Source organism: Sinocyclocheilus anshuiensis, unplaced genomic scaffold (assembly GCF_001515605.1).
Source record: "Sinocyclocheilus anshuiensis isolate Anshui unplaced genomic scaffold, SAMN03320099.WGS_v1.1 scaffold284, whole genome shotgun sequence".
Lineage (NCBI taxonomy): Eukaryota > Metazoa > Chordata > Actinopteri > Cypriniformes > Cyprinidae > Sinocyclocheilus > Sinocyclocheilus anshuiensis.
The window spans coordinates 175090-190235 of record NW_015554266.1 but is presented as its reverse complement, the minus strand read 5'-3'; the positions used below and the strand labels follow the sequence as shown (position 1 = coordinate 190235).

Here is a 15146-nt window from a genome sequence, read left to right as displayed (position 1 = left end):
CTGGTCATGTGCTGGCAAAGGACCAGCATAAACCAGCAAATGACCAGTTTAAACCAGCATCCCAGTGTCAAAACATACCTAACCAGCATAAGCTGGTTTTTTCAACAGGGAAGACTTTATTTGATCCCAAGGGGAAATTTAGATGTTACAGCGGCATGGATTAGATCCATATATATATCAATTATTCATATATATTTGTCACCAATTCACCAAAACCCAAAATGTTCCAGAACTGTGATGAAACTGTCTTGGTAATACCAACATGACGTGAACACATCCATCCAACAAAATATTAGCATATACGGCATACTGTGCAGAATACTCTGTATAATGCTTGCTATTTAAAAAAAGGACCAGCATAAACCAGCAAAGGACCAGTTTAAACCAGCAAAGGACGAGTTTAAACCAGCATCCCAGCGTCAAAACATACCTAACCAGCATAAGCTGGTTTTTTCAACAGGGAAGACTTTATTTGATCCCCAAGGGGAAATTTAGATGTTACAGCGGCATGGACGAGATCCATATATATATCAATTATTCATATATATTTGTCACCAATTCACCAAAACCCAAAATGTTCCAGAACTGTGATGAAACTGTCTTGGTAATACCAACATGACGTGAACACATCCATCCAACAAAATATTAGCATATACGGCATACTGTGCAGAATACTCTGTATAATGCTTGCTATTTAAAAATAGAATAATAATAAAAAGGAGCATATGTAGACCTTAATCAGGTTAGACACCATACTGAATTGAACATAGATGAAAGCAAAGCTGTGCTGTGCTGTGATGTGATGTAAGTAAGAGATAACTAAATAATAAGAGTATTATGTGATTCCATTCCAAACATAACGAACTGACTGCTGCCTTTTGATAATGTCTGTGTTTCTGTCCAAGTACAAACCAAAAAAAGGTGTTACACCACCCTTGAGAACAGGAGGCCTGACTGTGCATCAGCTGAGCTCAGACACACCGCATTTCTCTCGGCTTGAGTGACAAGGACAGTTTTACAGCACCGAACGTGCTGTTTACAATCAGAATAAATCTGATTATCACATGCAGACATTGGATACAACGATCCAAGAGACTCATTAAAGGTCACAGTGTTCAGCAGAACATAATGTCACCCTGTCCAAGAGCTTTTAGCAGTTTAATTAAGAAACTAATGAGCTGGAACTAACATGCATTTACCAGCAGTCCAGCATTAACGTCACTGTTGTGAAGAGAGATAAAGAGAGAGGAACCCTTGGTTTCGTCTCCTCTTTTATCAAAATATGAAATGCTTTTCTGATAAATCTGAAGCAGACATCTGCCAATAAATAAAAGTGCTCTAATATTGGAAGTGAGAGTGGCTGTTTTATTATGGTAGTATTTCATCTGTCACATTGTGGTAATGATGATACACATTATAACCATCTCATAAAACTACTATAAATCAGCATAGACCCTTGCATTCACGCTTCTGCCGGATAGCTTTTTACCAAGGCCATTTACGTCGATTTATTCAACTATTAAAAGTAGGATGCTGCTTGCATGTTAATTTTATTCATTACTTTTGTCATATGCATACAGTAAGTCTTCTAGGCTGCATTTTCAACAAACACGCAGCGTGTTTTGAAGTGCATGAATGGCCAGCAGGTGTCGCGCCATACTCTATTTTTATGGCCTTTTCACACGTTTGCGTTTGAGAGCAGAGAATAATGTTTTTTGTTTGTTTGTTTTTCAAGATTTTGATAACTTGTTTTATTTACTTGGCGTTTTATTTATTTTCTTTTCCATTCAAATTTGGCTGGGTGGTTAATAACATACTTTTCTGGGGTGTGACAAACTCAGAACACATTTAATATTGTTTTACACGGACTTTAAAGTGACAAGCTGCACCTAAGTGAACTTAAGGGAAACCCTTGAAATAAAATCACCTTAAGACCAATGTGAAATAATGAGTGACATTTCAGTAGCCTATTGGGAATTCTTTGTTTTTTTGCGTTTTCACTGTATTTACAGTAATTTGTAAACCCATGGCTGTGAATCACAGTGTTGACACGCAAACACATCCACAGTCACTGCATGCTGGAGTTGTTTGCACTCATCACAACTGCAGTGTCTTGTTTAAGCTGCATCACCTCCATTATAGTGCAATTATGTTATCATCAAGATAAGACAAACGTTGTTCAAACATAAGTCAAGATAAATGGTTCAGTACACTGCCAGAGATTTTTAATAATTTTATGTTATACTACCAGCTCAGATTCTTACATGACACTGAAGCATCTTTACAGGCAGGAAATTCACGTTCCAAGCATATCTCCAAAAAATGTTCACCATCCAGCCTTTCTAGAAAAAGATGACTAGGATCACATTTAACCTACAGACTTTAACCATACCAGAAAAAAAAAAAATTATATATATATATATATAATTTTTTTTTTTTCTTTTTTTTTTTTTCCAGTGGACCTGAAGGCCCCCATTGGATGGATGGACGGATGAAATAAATAAATAAATGTTTAAGATGCAAGTTCCAAGTTTAGATTTAGGCCATTTAATTTTGGCAGTTTATTTCAGTTTCACACGTTCACAAGTTTCAAGTGACGTACATAATACAAATTACGAAAGAATACACACAAAGACATAAAACGCTTACCTGTCACACAAGTGGTTTTTTTTTTGGCATCTCAACATTAACAGAACAATATAGGCTAACATAAGTACAAGTCCTTGCAAGCTGAGACATTCATATTATTCATTCTACAACAGAGAAACAAAACTCCATACAAGAAATTAATCAAAATAAAATAAAATACATGAATAAACCAAAAACAAGGGGGTTAAATAAAATCACACTGATCAAACCAATCAAATAATTTCTTGGCCTTTTCTCTTCGCATCATTTTTAAGACCTTTTTAAAAAATATTAAACTGGGGATCTGTTTTCAAAACTTTATACATTTGTGAATAAAGTATTTTAGAATAAGAAGTAAACAATTTACAACAAAGTCTACTCTTGTGTCCTCCAAATATACTCCAAATTTCACCATGTCCCAAGTAATCTGTCACACAAGTATGGATGGAGTGATCTACTTACAAGCTCTTGGTATTACTTGGTATAACTAGCTGTTATATTGGTATTCTTTATATTAAATTATATAAAAAGTGTGTTCATAAGTGCCAAAATTTGGCACCCACACTGATAGATGATCTAGGTGGAATGTGTGTAACATAAACTAATGCAAATGTCCACTGCCTTAGATATTATCAGAAACATTTTCGACAGTGTATGTACTTTTTGTTTTGTTTTGGATCAAGGAGCACCCAACAACTAAAATGTATCCGGAAGTGTCCGGCAGCGCCTCCAGTGGCGGAAGTGTGTCAGCGCATGCGCCGTGCGGCGAGCAGACCCGAGGGGGCGCAAAAGCTGCAGCATGCAGGTACCTATTATCAGTACTCCTGCTTTTACACGGAGTTTGTATTAACAGTATCCATTGTAATAGATATCTTATGTCAGTTTATTACGCTGGCTTTGTATTAAGAGTGCTGCATTCTGCTGTCATGTTAAGCTGCGTGTCTATGAGCAGATACTGTATGCATGCTGTTAAGGCGGATATATTAATATTTTCAACTGAAACACGAGTCTCTTGGTCTTACAGTTCAACTCTCGTGAACACCAAGAATGAACTCGTGAGACAGTTTCCTAATGGGCTGCTGTTTTGGTTAGGCATGGGGTTGTTGACTAGCGGTAACAAAATACTGAGGCTGTTTTTGTAAACATGCCAGTCGCTGGAACTTCCTGTAGTTTACACACTCTCGTTCCTTTAGATATCCTTCGATGGAAACCTCGGCGAAAATACCAATCTCACTAGTATGGCGTCGGCTGAGCTCATGAATATTAACAAAGGCCATGCTGACGTTGCGCGGTAGTTCTTCTGGAGCATCCAATCACATGCCCTAATTAATATTCATAAGCCGAGGCCTACCGTTTAGCGTCAGTCTTTCAGCCAATTAGGAGGGACTGGTGGGCTCACGTCACTCGAGCTAATGAATATTATATTAAAAGCCATCACTGAATTTGGCAAAGGCCCGGCTGGATGTCATCCATCAATCCCATGTGAACAACCTCACAAAACCAAACCAGCTCTGGGGGCTGAATGTTGTAATAAATAAACATGTCATTATCGGCTTTAAACAATTCATTTAATAGCTTTGGAGCATTGTGTAATATAGAGGGCAGCGCCAGTTTTATCTGTCTAATGACGCATGTTTCTAAAAAGGATGAAAGTTCAAGTCTGATCATTAGGCCTAATTGTGTGTTTTATTGTGAACGGGGTCGTGACAGTAAGGAGCCAGAGCTCCTCAGTTTTGAGACCACAGAGGACAGTTTGCGAGCTCACTTTGAGCAATGGGGCAAACTCACTGACTGTGTGGTGAGAGACCATCAGATCACATTCAAGTTTTGCTTTATAACTAATTGTATTCACTTTGCTATGTGTCAGGAACAGACAGCTAGAAGCCATCCTTAATAATAATAATAATTAATAAATGTCGATACAGTACAGAAAGTATCAGAGTACTGTGTGAAGCATCTTGGAGTGCCATGCAAATACCATGGTGTATGAATATGTAATGCTATTGCCAGTGTTAAGAAGGAATAATTAACAACGAACCATTGAACTATTGAAAATCAGTGCAATCGCAGCCATGCTGATATTCAGTCTTGTGGCCACATACAACCCTCTTGCTCCTGTGATATTGCTTAAAGAAAAAATTCACCCTAAAATGAACATTTGCTGAAAATGTACCCTCGCTCAGGCCATCCAAGATCTAGATGAGTTTGTTTCTTCATCAGAACAGATTTGGAGAAATGTAGCATTACATCTCTTGTTCACCAGTGGATGCTCTGCAGTGAATGGGTGCCGTCAGAATGAGAGTCCAGACAGCTGATAAAAACATCACAATAATCCACAAGTATTCCACACCACTCCAGTCCATCAGTTAACATCTGGTGAAGAGAAAAGCTGTGTGTTTATAAGAAACAAATTCAATTCAATTCAAGTTTATTTGTATAGCGCTTTTCACGATGCAAATCGTTGCAAAGCAGCTTTACAGAAAATTCAAGTTTCTACATTATATTTAGTAATAGCTAGCTTATCAGCTTATCAATCCATCATAAAGGCATTTTAATCGAAAACCGTTACTTCTGGCCAAAACATGATTCCAAATTCCATAATAACGCTTCCTCCACTGAAAGAGTCCATCCCTCTGTTGTCCTCTCACATCGAAATCCACTAACATATCTGTTTTGGACTCCTTTTGCTTGTAAACGGTGCTTAAACTGTGCATTTTTCTCTCCTGATTAAACAAGGGTTTGAAGTTAAAAACGTCTTGATGGATTTGTTTCTTACAAACACTCATCTATTCGCTTCACAAGACATTAATTGATGGATTGTAGTGGTGTGGATTACTTGTGGATTATTGTGATGTATTTATCAGCTGTTTGGACTCTCATTCTGACGGCACCCATTCACTGCAGAGCATCCATTGCTGAGCAAGTGATGTAATGCTACATTTCTCCAAATCTGATGAAGAAACAAACTCATCTACATCTTGGATGGCCTGAGGGTGAGGATATTTTCATCAATTTTATTTTTGGGTGAACTGTACCTTAATTATCCCCTCTGGACGTCTGTAAGTCAGCCAATCTGAATCAATCAACCAAACAGTCCTGTGGCGCAAGAGTTGTTAATGCATATAGAAATAACAGCAATAAAACACTTTGGTTGATGATACTATCAAAGATTATCTTTCCTCAGGTAATGAGAGATCCAGCTAACAAACGCTCTCGAGGTTTCGGCTTTGTGATGTATTCCTGTGTAGTGGAGGTTTATGCTGCTATGGCAGCGCGGCCACACAAAGTGGACAGTCATGTCGTTGAGCCCAAACGGGCCGTTTCCAGAGAGGTGCAGTTACATACATTTAAACCAGAAAGCTCCTTAATGGGTAGTTGACATGTACAAAAACTAGTAGTGACTAAAGTGTCCTGGAGTGTGCTTTATCTAAAAACTTTCGTTATAGCATTTTGTAATTCTTTTATAATTATTATATGTGCAGTTTTTATGTATTTTATGTTTTATATATGAAGTGAGAGAATACTTGTACTAGTTTAAATTCAGATATCACACTCCAGGATGGTTTGAAAAAATGTAAAAAAGGAAAAAAAAAGTTATAAAAAAAAAGTTCAAATAAAACTGTAAAATGTACACTCTTTATACCTTTTGAAATCTTGATGTAAGCTCTTTTATTTGTCAGCTGCCCATGTTCAGTCCGGAAGCCCATTTCCACCATGGAATAAAAAATACAAACGTCTTATGTCAGAACTCTGACCCGCAATTATGAGTTTATATCTCACAATTTTGAGTGAACATCTCGCAATTCTGCCTTTTTTCTCAGAATTTATATCTCTCTGCTTTTTTTTCTCAGAATTGTGTTATAAACTTTATTTCTCAGAATTCTGGCTTTTTTTTTTTTACTGTATTTTTTTTTTTTACGAGTGGGGGAATTTAGAGGAACAATTCAGAATATTCTGAGTCATAATCTAAATTGCAGGATATAAACACGCAATTCTGTGAAGAAAAAAAAAAGTCTGAAATGTGAGAAATGAATTGTGAATTTTGTGCTAGAAACTCACATTTGTGAGAAATTTATGTTGTGCGTTGTTAACTCACAATTCTGAGAAATGAAGTCAGAATTGTGAGACAAGTCAAAAAAGATAAGATTAGAAAAAATGTTTATATTTCATTTCGTGGCAGAAATGTCCTTACGTACAAACCTTTCCTAAAATTACTCTAAAATGAAGATACATGTAATCAAGATAACTTTCATTATCCAGGACTCCAATAAACCTGGAGCCCATCTGACAGTGAAAAAGATCTTTGTCAGTGGAATCAAGGAGGACACAGAGGAGTATCATATCAGAGAGCGCAATGGGAAAATAGAGATTATTTAGGAGCGTTCAACTGGGAAAAAGAGAGGATTCTGCTTCGTCACCTTTAATGATCACGATACTGTGGATAAAATTGTTGGTGAGCTTAGATGGAAACCATTTGCCAGACACTGACTACAACAGAATCAGTTGCTCTAAAGCTAGATAGAGACGCTTCTTATATAATTATTGTTCATGCTGCTTTTATGAACTTGTTATTCAAGTGAAACATTTAAATGTTTACAAAACACCGTTTAAGTGATTCAAATTAACACTAAAATTAACATGTACCCTTATAAAAACATTTTTTACCTAAAATCGTGATATTGTTGTATAAAAGTTCATGGGCATGTCATGTGTCCATGATGTTACGTTAGAACAGCGAGAAATACTCGTTTTTACAGGTTTTATTCAGCAGCTGAGCAAACAGATTTCTGTTTTGCTTTTTAAAAAAATCTTTTTCCTTTTTCATCAGCACAAAAATATCACAAAATCAACTCGCGTAACTGTGAAGTAAGAAAAAGCACTTCCAAAGCAGGAGATGCAAGCTGTTTCTAATCAGAGATGTAAGTAATATGTTTCGTATCTAACTGCCTGTTCTGATTCTCAAATATACATTTTGACAGGTTTGGAGGTTTACAATGTTACAGTAATAATGTGAAGTTGTTATAATAATATATAACATGTTGTTTTGGATCTTTTCCGTTGTAAGATCGCGGTGGAGGCAATTTCATGGGCAGAGGAGGAAACTTTGGCAGAGGTAAGATGACATGCGATCCTGTACATCTGATCCTGTGTGTCGATTACATCTGCAGTTTGTACAGTAGCGCCTCAGGTGTGAATAGTCCTGCGGTAAAAACACAGTGAATGCCGTATCTTTCACAGGAGGGTATGGAGGAGGCCGGGGTGGCTGTGGAGGAGGAGATGGATACAACGGATTTGGTGGGGACAGTATCATTATACTAGTATGAGCAGGGATCACTAAATCCACACTCCCTTGTAAAACTAGCTGTTAAATTCATGCCAGATTTGCACCGATGTTGAACAGAAGGGCTTTGCCAGAACAATATATTTTTGAAATGGCTGCTTTGTTTTTAGTCACTGGTGAAATCGAGGATGGATAAGCATAGGAAAATTTCCAGAGCTGAAAAACTATATTTTTCATTATGCTAACCTATGTGTTAACCCAGTGGTTCCCAACCCTGGTCCTGGAGGCACCCCAACACTGCACATTTTGCATGTCTACTTTCTCTGACACACCAGTTTCAGGTCTTGGAGTCTCTACTAATGAGCTGATGACCTGAATCAGGTGTGTTTGATTAAGGAGACATGCAAAACATGCAGTGTTGGGGTGCCTCCAGGACCAGGGTTGGGAACCACTGGGTTAACCCATCGCAATCAATCAATCAATCACTCATATTTCATGAAGCTCAGACTGAAATTATTAGCGCAAAAGTACATGTTTATGCTTGTGTCTCTGGTGGTGGGTGGAAACTTGTCAGAGAAAGGAGACATGCAAAATGTGCAGTGTTGGGGTGCCTCCAGGACCAGGGTTGGGAACCACTGGGTTAACCCATCGCAATCAATCAATCAATCACTCATATTTCATGAAGCTCAGACTGAAATTATTAGCGCAAAAGTACATGTTTATGCTTGTGTCTCTGGTGGTGGGTGGAAACTATGGTGGGGGTCCTGGCTGTGGAGGTGGACGTGGAGGATACGGTGGAGGTCCTGGATACGGTAAACCAAGGTGGAGGGGGCTTTGGAGGATATGACAACTACAGTGATAGAGGAAATTTTGGAGGTACATTATCATTTAAGCAAAGACAAATTGAGCGGAGGTTGGAGGGCGGGGTTTAAAACAAGAGGGCTCAGTGATGTCATCCAAAAAGGAAGTTGTTTCAGAGGCGGAGCAAGTTTTTATTAAAGATGGAGACAAATCTTTAAATCTTTTTTTTTTTTTTCTAGTAACATGGGGCAATGAATCATTAAATTTAATCTTTACTTTGTTGATTTTTGCAATTTGGAGAATTCATTTTTTAATGTTTTAGAAAGAAGTCTCTTATTTTCACCAAGGGTGCAATTATTTAATCAAAAATAGTGAAATATTATTACAATTTAAATAACTGTTTTCTATTTGAATATATTTTGTAATGTAATTTATTTCTGTGATCAAAGCTGAATTTTCAGCATCATTACTCCAGTCTTCAGTGTCACGTGATCCTTCAGAAATCATTATATTACGCTGATTTGACAATTTCTTATCATCAATGTTGAAAACAGTTCAGCTTCTTAATGTTTTTGTGGAAACATTTATTTTTAGGATTTTTTGATGAATAGAAAGTCTGTGGTGTCACTTTTGATCAATTTAATGCACGCTTGCTAAATAGAACAATGCATTTCTTTAACAATACAATATTTATATAATTTAATAATTAACAGAAAAATGTGGATTGAATTATATCTACATTATGACTTGGATGAGTTCTGCTAATAACACAATTTTTTTTTTTGGTGGCGGTGGAGGAGGAGGAAATTACAACGATTTTGGGAATTACACAGGACAACAGTCCAACTACGGCCCCATGAAGGGAAATCACTTTGGAGGAAGGAACTCGGGACCTTACAGTGGTACAGAAAATCCAGTACACTGCATGCCACATCAAAAGTGAAACCACTGCGTGTGAGCCTGATCGTGCACATTGTTATATTTAGGTGGATATGGCTCTGGCGGCAGATCCAGGAGATATTAATAGATTTGTTTGTCTGTGGTAAGTTCAGCGCCGCCTCTGGAGCACACAGACTCCGCAGACGTGTAACACAGGATGACTTGTGATGTTTACCCTGTGTCTGTTCAACAGGCCTCAGATCCAGAGTTAGATGGTGATGAGGAGAGATGAGAGGAGTGGGAAGGAAAGGAAAGATTACTGAGAAAGAGTGCGAGGGGCCAAGATCTGCCAGTTATAGCTCTCACTGCAGCAGACACACGCGGTCTTTAACGTTAGCCGCGACAGAGTGTAGTCAGACACTCCACATTATTCCACAGACACACATTCCTTCACCCGCTTGACTTTTTGTGCTCTTCACCCATCCTCAACCCCTTGTGAGCACTGAGAGTGAAACATAGTATGATATCAAACGCTATAGTCAGAACAGTCCTAAACATGATTTGTAATATGTTGTGGCCTTAAGTATATTATTTGGAGAAAAAAGGACTTGCCTAATGAAGTTTAGTGCATCATTGAGTCTGAAATCGAGTGCAGCTGTCCTGAGCGCGTGTTGTTGTGTATGAGCCTAGAAAGGCCTCCAGGCCTAGACAGACGAACAGTTGTGGGCTCTCAGACTGGCAGGTTGATCCCAGCCTCGACAGTGTGTCTCCAGAAAGCTAGCATCTGTTTCGGTGACCCCGCGAGAGCGAGCGAGAGACCCATGAGTATGAGGGTTTGAGACAGACAGAAGAAGAGGAAGAAAGAGTCATAGGAGCAGGTAAGAGTAACTCTTCTGCTTAATTTACAGATGGGAAAAGCAGCGCCTGGTCTACAGTAAGTGGCTGAAAGTTTTTTTATGACACGTTTTCAGAGATGGTTCCGGATGGGTAAGATTATTAAGATGTGCAAAATATATGTGGATTTGTTGAAGATATCCTCCTGCAGAGATTCAGAAACGGCATTCAAATCAGTTATTGCCCACAGTCACATTTCACCAAACTTGACATGTCAAAAAAGTAATTATATAATTAAGCACATTTCCCCCAATTCTTATGACCCTAATGTGAAAAAATATTTAAATTAATAAATTATTTACACATCACATTGTGCTGATTTTAATTGCATTATGTTTTTTTTTAAATATATTTTTAATCATAACACCGTTTTGAGGCATGGTTAAATTAGCGAATCTTGCATACTGATCATATTTACCATTGTCCAGCAAATTTTAGCTGGCGAAAACCAGCATTGTGTCTCCAGAAAACTAGCATCTGTTTCGGTGAGACTAGCTGTACCCGAAGGAAGGAAGGCTAGCGGAAAGCCCACGAGTATGAGGGTTTGAGACAGACAGAAGAAGAGGAAGAAAGAGTCATAGGAGCAGGTAAGAGTAACTCTTCTGCTTAATTTACAGATGGGAAAAGCAGCGCCTGGTCTACAGTAAGTGGCTGAAAGTTTTTTTATGACACGTTTTCAGAGATGGTTCCGGATGGGTAAGATTATTAAGATGTGCAAAATATATGTGGATTTGTTGAAGATATCCTCCTGCAGAGATTCAGAAACGGCATTCAAATCAGTTATTGCCCACAGTCACATTTCACCAAACTTGACATGTCAAAAAAGTAATTATATAATTAAGCACATTTCCCCCAATTCTTATGACCCTAATGTGAAAAAATATTTAAATTAATAAATTATTTACACATCACATTGTGCTGATTTTAATTGCATTATGTTTTTTTTTTAATATATTTTTAATCATAATAACACCGTTTTGAGGCATGGTTAAATTAGCGAATCTTGCATACTGATCATATTTACCATTGTCCAGCAAATTTTAGCTGGCGAAAACCAGTAATTTCAATAGGAATTCACTCGATCAGGAATTTCACGCGAGGGCGAAAGATTTCCCCACGCAGATTTCGCAACGGGTTCAGGTTTGAAAGTGACTTCTGTGTGAGCTGTTCTTCATACATCTTAAGACTAACAACAATAGACAATTAACCCTTTTTAACTGTGAAATTTGGCTAATATGAACACATGCAAAATCTCACATGCAAAGAAGGCTCATTGTCAATAGTGCAGCGGTGAAGGAAGCAGCGTTTGCATTATATCGGTCCATACAGAGAATTTGCATGTTAAAAGTTTCTCAAATCCGTTGTGCAATCCACATGGGGAACACGTCCCACAAGTGAAATTCCCAATCATGCAGATTATTGAGATGACTGAATTTTGCCTGCGGAATTTATGTTTTCTCATTCAGGGTAAATCCATGTATATTTACACAATATTTTATATTCTTAAAACATCACTTATAATGTTAGAATGAACAAGTGTGAATGCATTGCCGGTGCAAATGTCGATTTTGTTTAATAAAACATTTGAAACCCCCGAGAATGTTTAATTTGATGTGTTTGTGTTGTTTTTTATGTGAGCGCAGGGCCTTTTCTTCTCACGCAATGCTTATCTTACTCCAAAAGGGACTTTGCTCCCTTGACACTGAATCAAGGTCACGGCCATTGGTAAATGTTGGATAATGTTGGCCTAGATAAGTCACGTGTTCACTCTGACAACTTAAGACTATAGAAATTAAACATTTAATGTACCCTAACGTTTACCCTATCATTTACTGTATCGTCGCTCATTTATATAACCTTATGTGCTCTATGTTGCGTCTGGTGACAGGAGAGAATGCATGGCAGTTTAATGCTGTCATAAGACTGAAAATGTCAGAACAAAAGAAGCATTCAAGTGAGCCAATTTTTCACCTGCTTTTTTTATCATACATTAAGCTTTATATAGAGAAAAGGTGACGTGTAAATGCAGGTCTGTGAACAGGTTGGCCCTGTTGGTGTAGCGTGACTTGCTGACAATGGAGAGCTACTGTAGTGTGCAAAACGTTGTTTGGTGTGTTCAAAGGTGGTGAGTGGGTGAAAGTGACTGGCAGTGCAAACAACCGCTCTTTACTGGTGTACTTGGTCCAGCGGGGCTTTAATGAAGGCATGTCTAACATTGGGCCACAGCCAAACAATTCAGCTCTGTTGCATAACACCGGGAGACTGGGGCTGTTCGCTTGTGGAAGATTCAGTTGAAACTTGTTAGCAGAGCAGGCTTGACAAAAAAGGCCTTTCATCCTCAAAGGCTTATGATTTGTTAAATCTCATTAATTGGGGTAGATTTTGTGAGTATATAGTGTTCTGCAGTGTTGGTAGATAGCCAAAATAGAAAATCTGTTTCTAAGAAAACTAACAATTTGAGCCCAAAACCTCACATAATGAACAACTCTCTCCTAATGATTATAATGTCATTGCGTACAATATACAGTGGCCTCGAAACTAATTTGGACTCTTAAACAAAATTAATGTCACTGCATTAGATAAAATATCAGACCAAGTTGTATCTGCACATAAATGCTGTTTTTTCACTATTCGGCTTCACTTTTTGCTTGATGTCTTTTCATTTACTGGTGTTTTGGTGATTTTAAGTGTCACAATACATTTCATCTTCATGCAGTTAGCAAACCAACTCCCATTCAAGACTGCATTAGACTTCAGTGGTTTAAATATTTATTATATAAAGCCATAAAGTCAAGAGGTAAAATAGCAATAGAACAGTAAATTAAGATATAAAAACTGACATAAGTGCAGACTTAGAATGATCACAATTTTTAGCATACTAAAATGTGATCTCTTTTTATATACAGTACATCTGTTCCTATCTCAATAGCAAATAAAGTATAAATGTATTTACAAACCATAGGTGAAAGAATCTCAGAGAAAATATAAAGGAGTACAAAATCCAACGGCGGTGAAGAATATTGGGAGAGTAGAATACGCAAAACGTATATAATAGTTCTGCCATTTCAACAGTTGATGTAAAAGCAAAACGTGCTCCCGTTTAGTTGTTTCCTTTGCGTAAAACGTACACAGTGTTCTAACCAGTCACAAAATAACAAGTTTCAGGAGTCAGCGATGTTCTCGACACTACATGCGACTAAATTGTGCCAAATAGCAACATATTTGATGATGTTTAATGTGCAGCCAGATTTTGGACCAATGAGATTTCATTGTGGGCGGGGCTTCCCACCACAATGCTGCACCAACCAAGTGACTGACAAAATATTCTGTGGCTGGTTAGGACAAACACATTGACGTGGGAAGAGCCTTTGTCGCTTTATTGCAACATGCCTACTTAGGATATGTTGTTAGCAAGAGAAAAGCAGTACCAAAATAACAGGAAGGAGAGAGTAGAAGGAACAGTGCTAGTTGTTCTTAACGAGAGTCTTTTTAAGGCGAGGAACGAGGAAAACGGTGCCGTCCGCAGTGTGCTGAAGGGAGTATTCGTTGGGCGAGAAAGGCTTGCCGTGCTCGTCTCGAAGCATACCGAAGACATCATGGTACAAGGTACTCAACTGCTGCTTCATCTCTCTCAGACTGGTGCTACGTTGGCTCTTCTCCTTCACCAAACGCTCCTTCTCCTCTTTCAGCGAGTCCAGCTCGTACTCCAGGCCCACAATGTTCTCCAGCTTCCGCTTGCGGCAGTTCTGCGCAGCAACCTTGTTCTTGCCCCGACGGCGGATGTCTCTGACGAGGGCCAGTTGAGCCTCGTTGAGCTGGTGTTTGGACATCATCTCGTTGAAGTCATCCACAGCCAGATTGATGATCTTGTCCACAGTAAATGGGATCTGCAAGGCTTTTGCTCTCTGTTCGTCACGGGAGAGCCGGGCCTCAGAGCGTTTCTTCTGCTTGTCTTTGGTAAAGGGAGGTTTGGAGTGGCCATTGGCCTCCGCCGGCTCTATCTTTGGGCTCTTCGCTTTCATCTGCTGTGCCTCTGCTGGAGGTTTCTCTGAAAGAGATGCCTGAGATGCTCCATCGGTAAGGTAAACCAGTGGGAATATCTCGGCATAATCTGACTCCATGTCTCCCGGGCAACCGTCCATCTCTTCGGAGTCAGAGTCACTGAAACCAAAGTATCCATCTCCGTTCAAGGACTTCCCCGGAGAGCTTGTGTGAGGGCTGGAATCCAGCGACAAGCCGGAATCAGAATCTGGGAATTCGGACATAGGCTCTGGTTTTCCTGAGCTGAAGCTTCCAGGTGAAAAGCTGTGCAGATCCATAGGGTTCACAGGAGGATCGCTGGGGATCTCCGCCAGTTGGCTGACCGTACTTCCTTCATCGGATGTGAGAGGACCGCTGTTCACTTTAACCTCCATCTCAGGATAAAACAGCTCATTGAATTCTTCAGGTCCAAACTCGGCCCCCACCTCTGGGACATTCAGACTCATCTGGCTGAGGTTGGGTGACACCATAGTGTTAAAGGATCCATCATATGTGTTGATGTATTCGGGAGGACACACCTCTGTCTGGACGGACGAGAAATGGTCCATCCCGGGCAGATATTGGCTGTAGTTTGGGTCCTGTGCGTCTGTGGAAGGTTTCATAAATCCATCCATACCCAACG

General features: G+C 39.0%; 1 protein-coding gene and 1 pseudogene across 2 annotated transcripts in view; one reads left to right on the top strand and one right to left on the bottom strand.

Annotated features, from left to right (window-relative positions):
* Positions 1-4252: 4252 nt before the first annotated feature.
* On the top strand, positions 4253-9734 carry LOC107671269 (heterogeneous nuclear ribonucleoprotein A3-like; annotated as a pseudogene).
* Positions 9735-13221: 3487 nt separating this feature from the next.
* The window catches only part of LOC107671308 (nuclear factor erythroid 2-related factor 2-like), a 20965-nt gene continuing 19040 nt past the window's right edge, over positions 13222-15146 (bottom strand). For both annotated transcript variants that reach the window (XM_016464199.1, XM_016464200.1), the window contains one exon: positions 13222-15146. This exon is cut by the window's right edge and continues 28 nt beyond it. In XM_016464199.1, the coding sequence (XP_016319685.1) occupies positions 13948-15146 (1199 nt within the window). In that variant the 3' untranslated portion in view covers positions 13222-13947.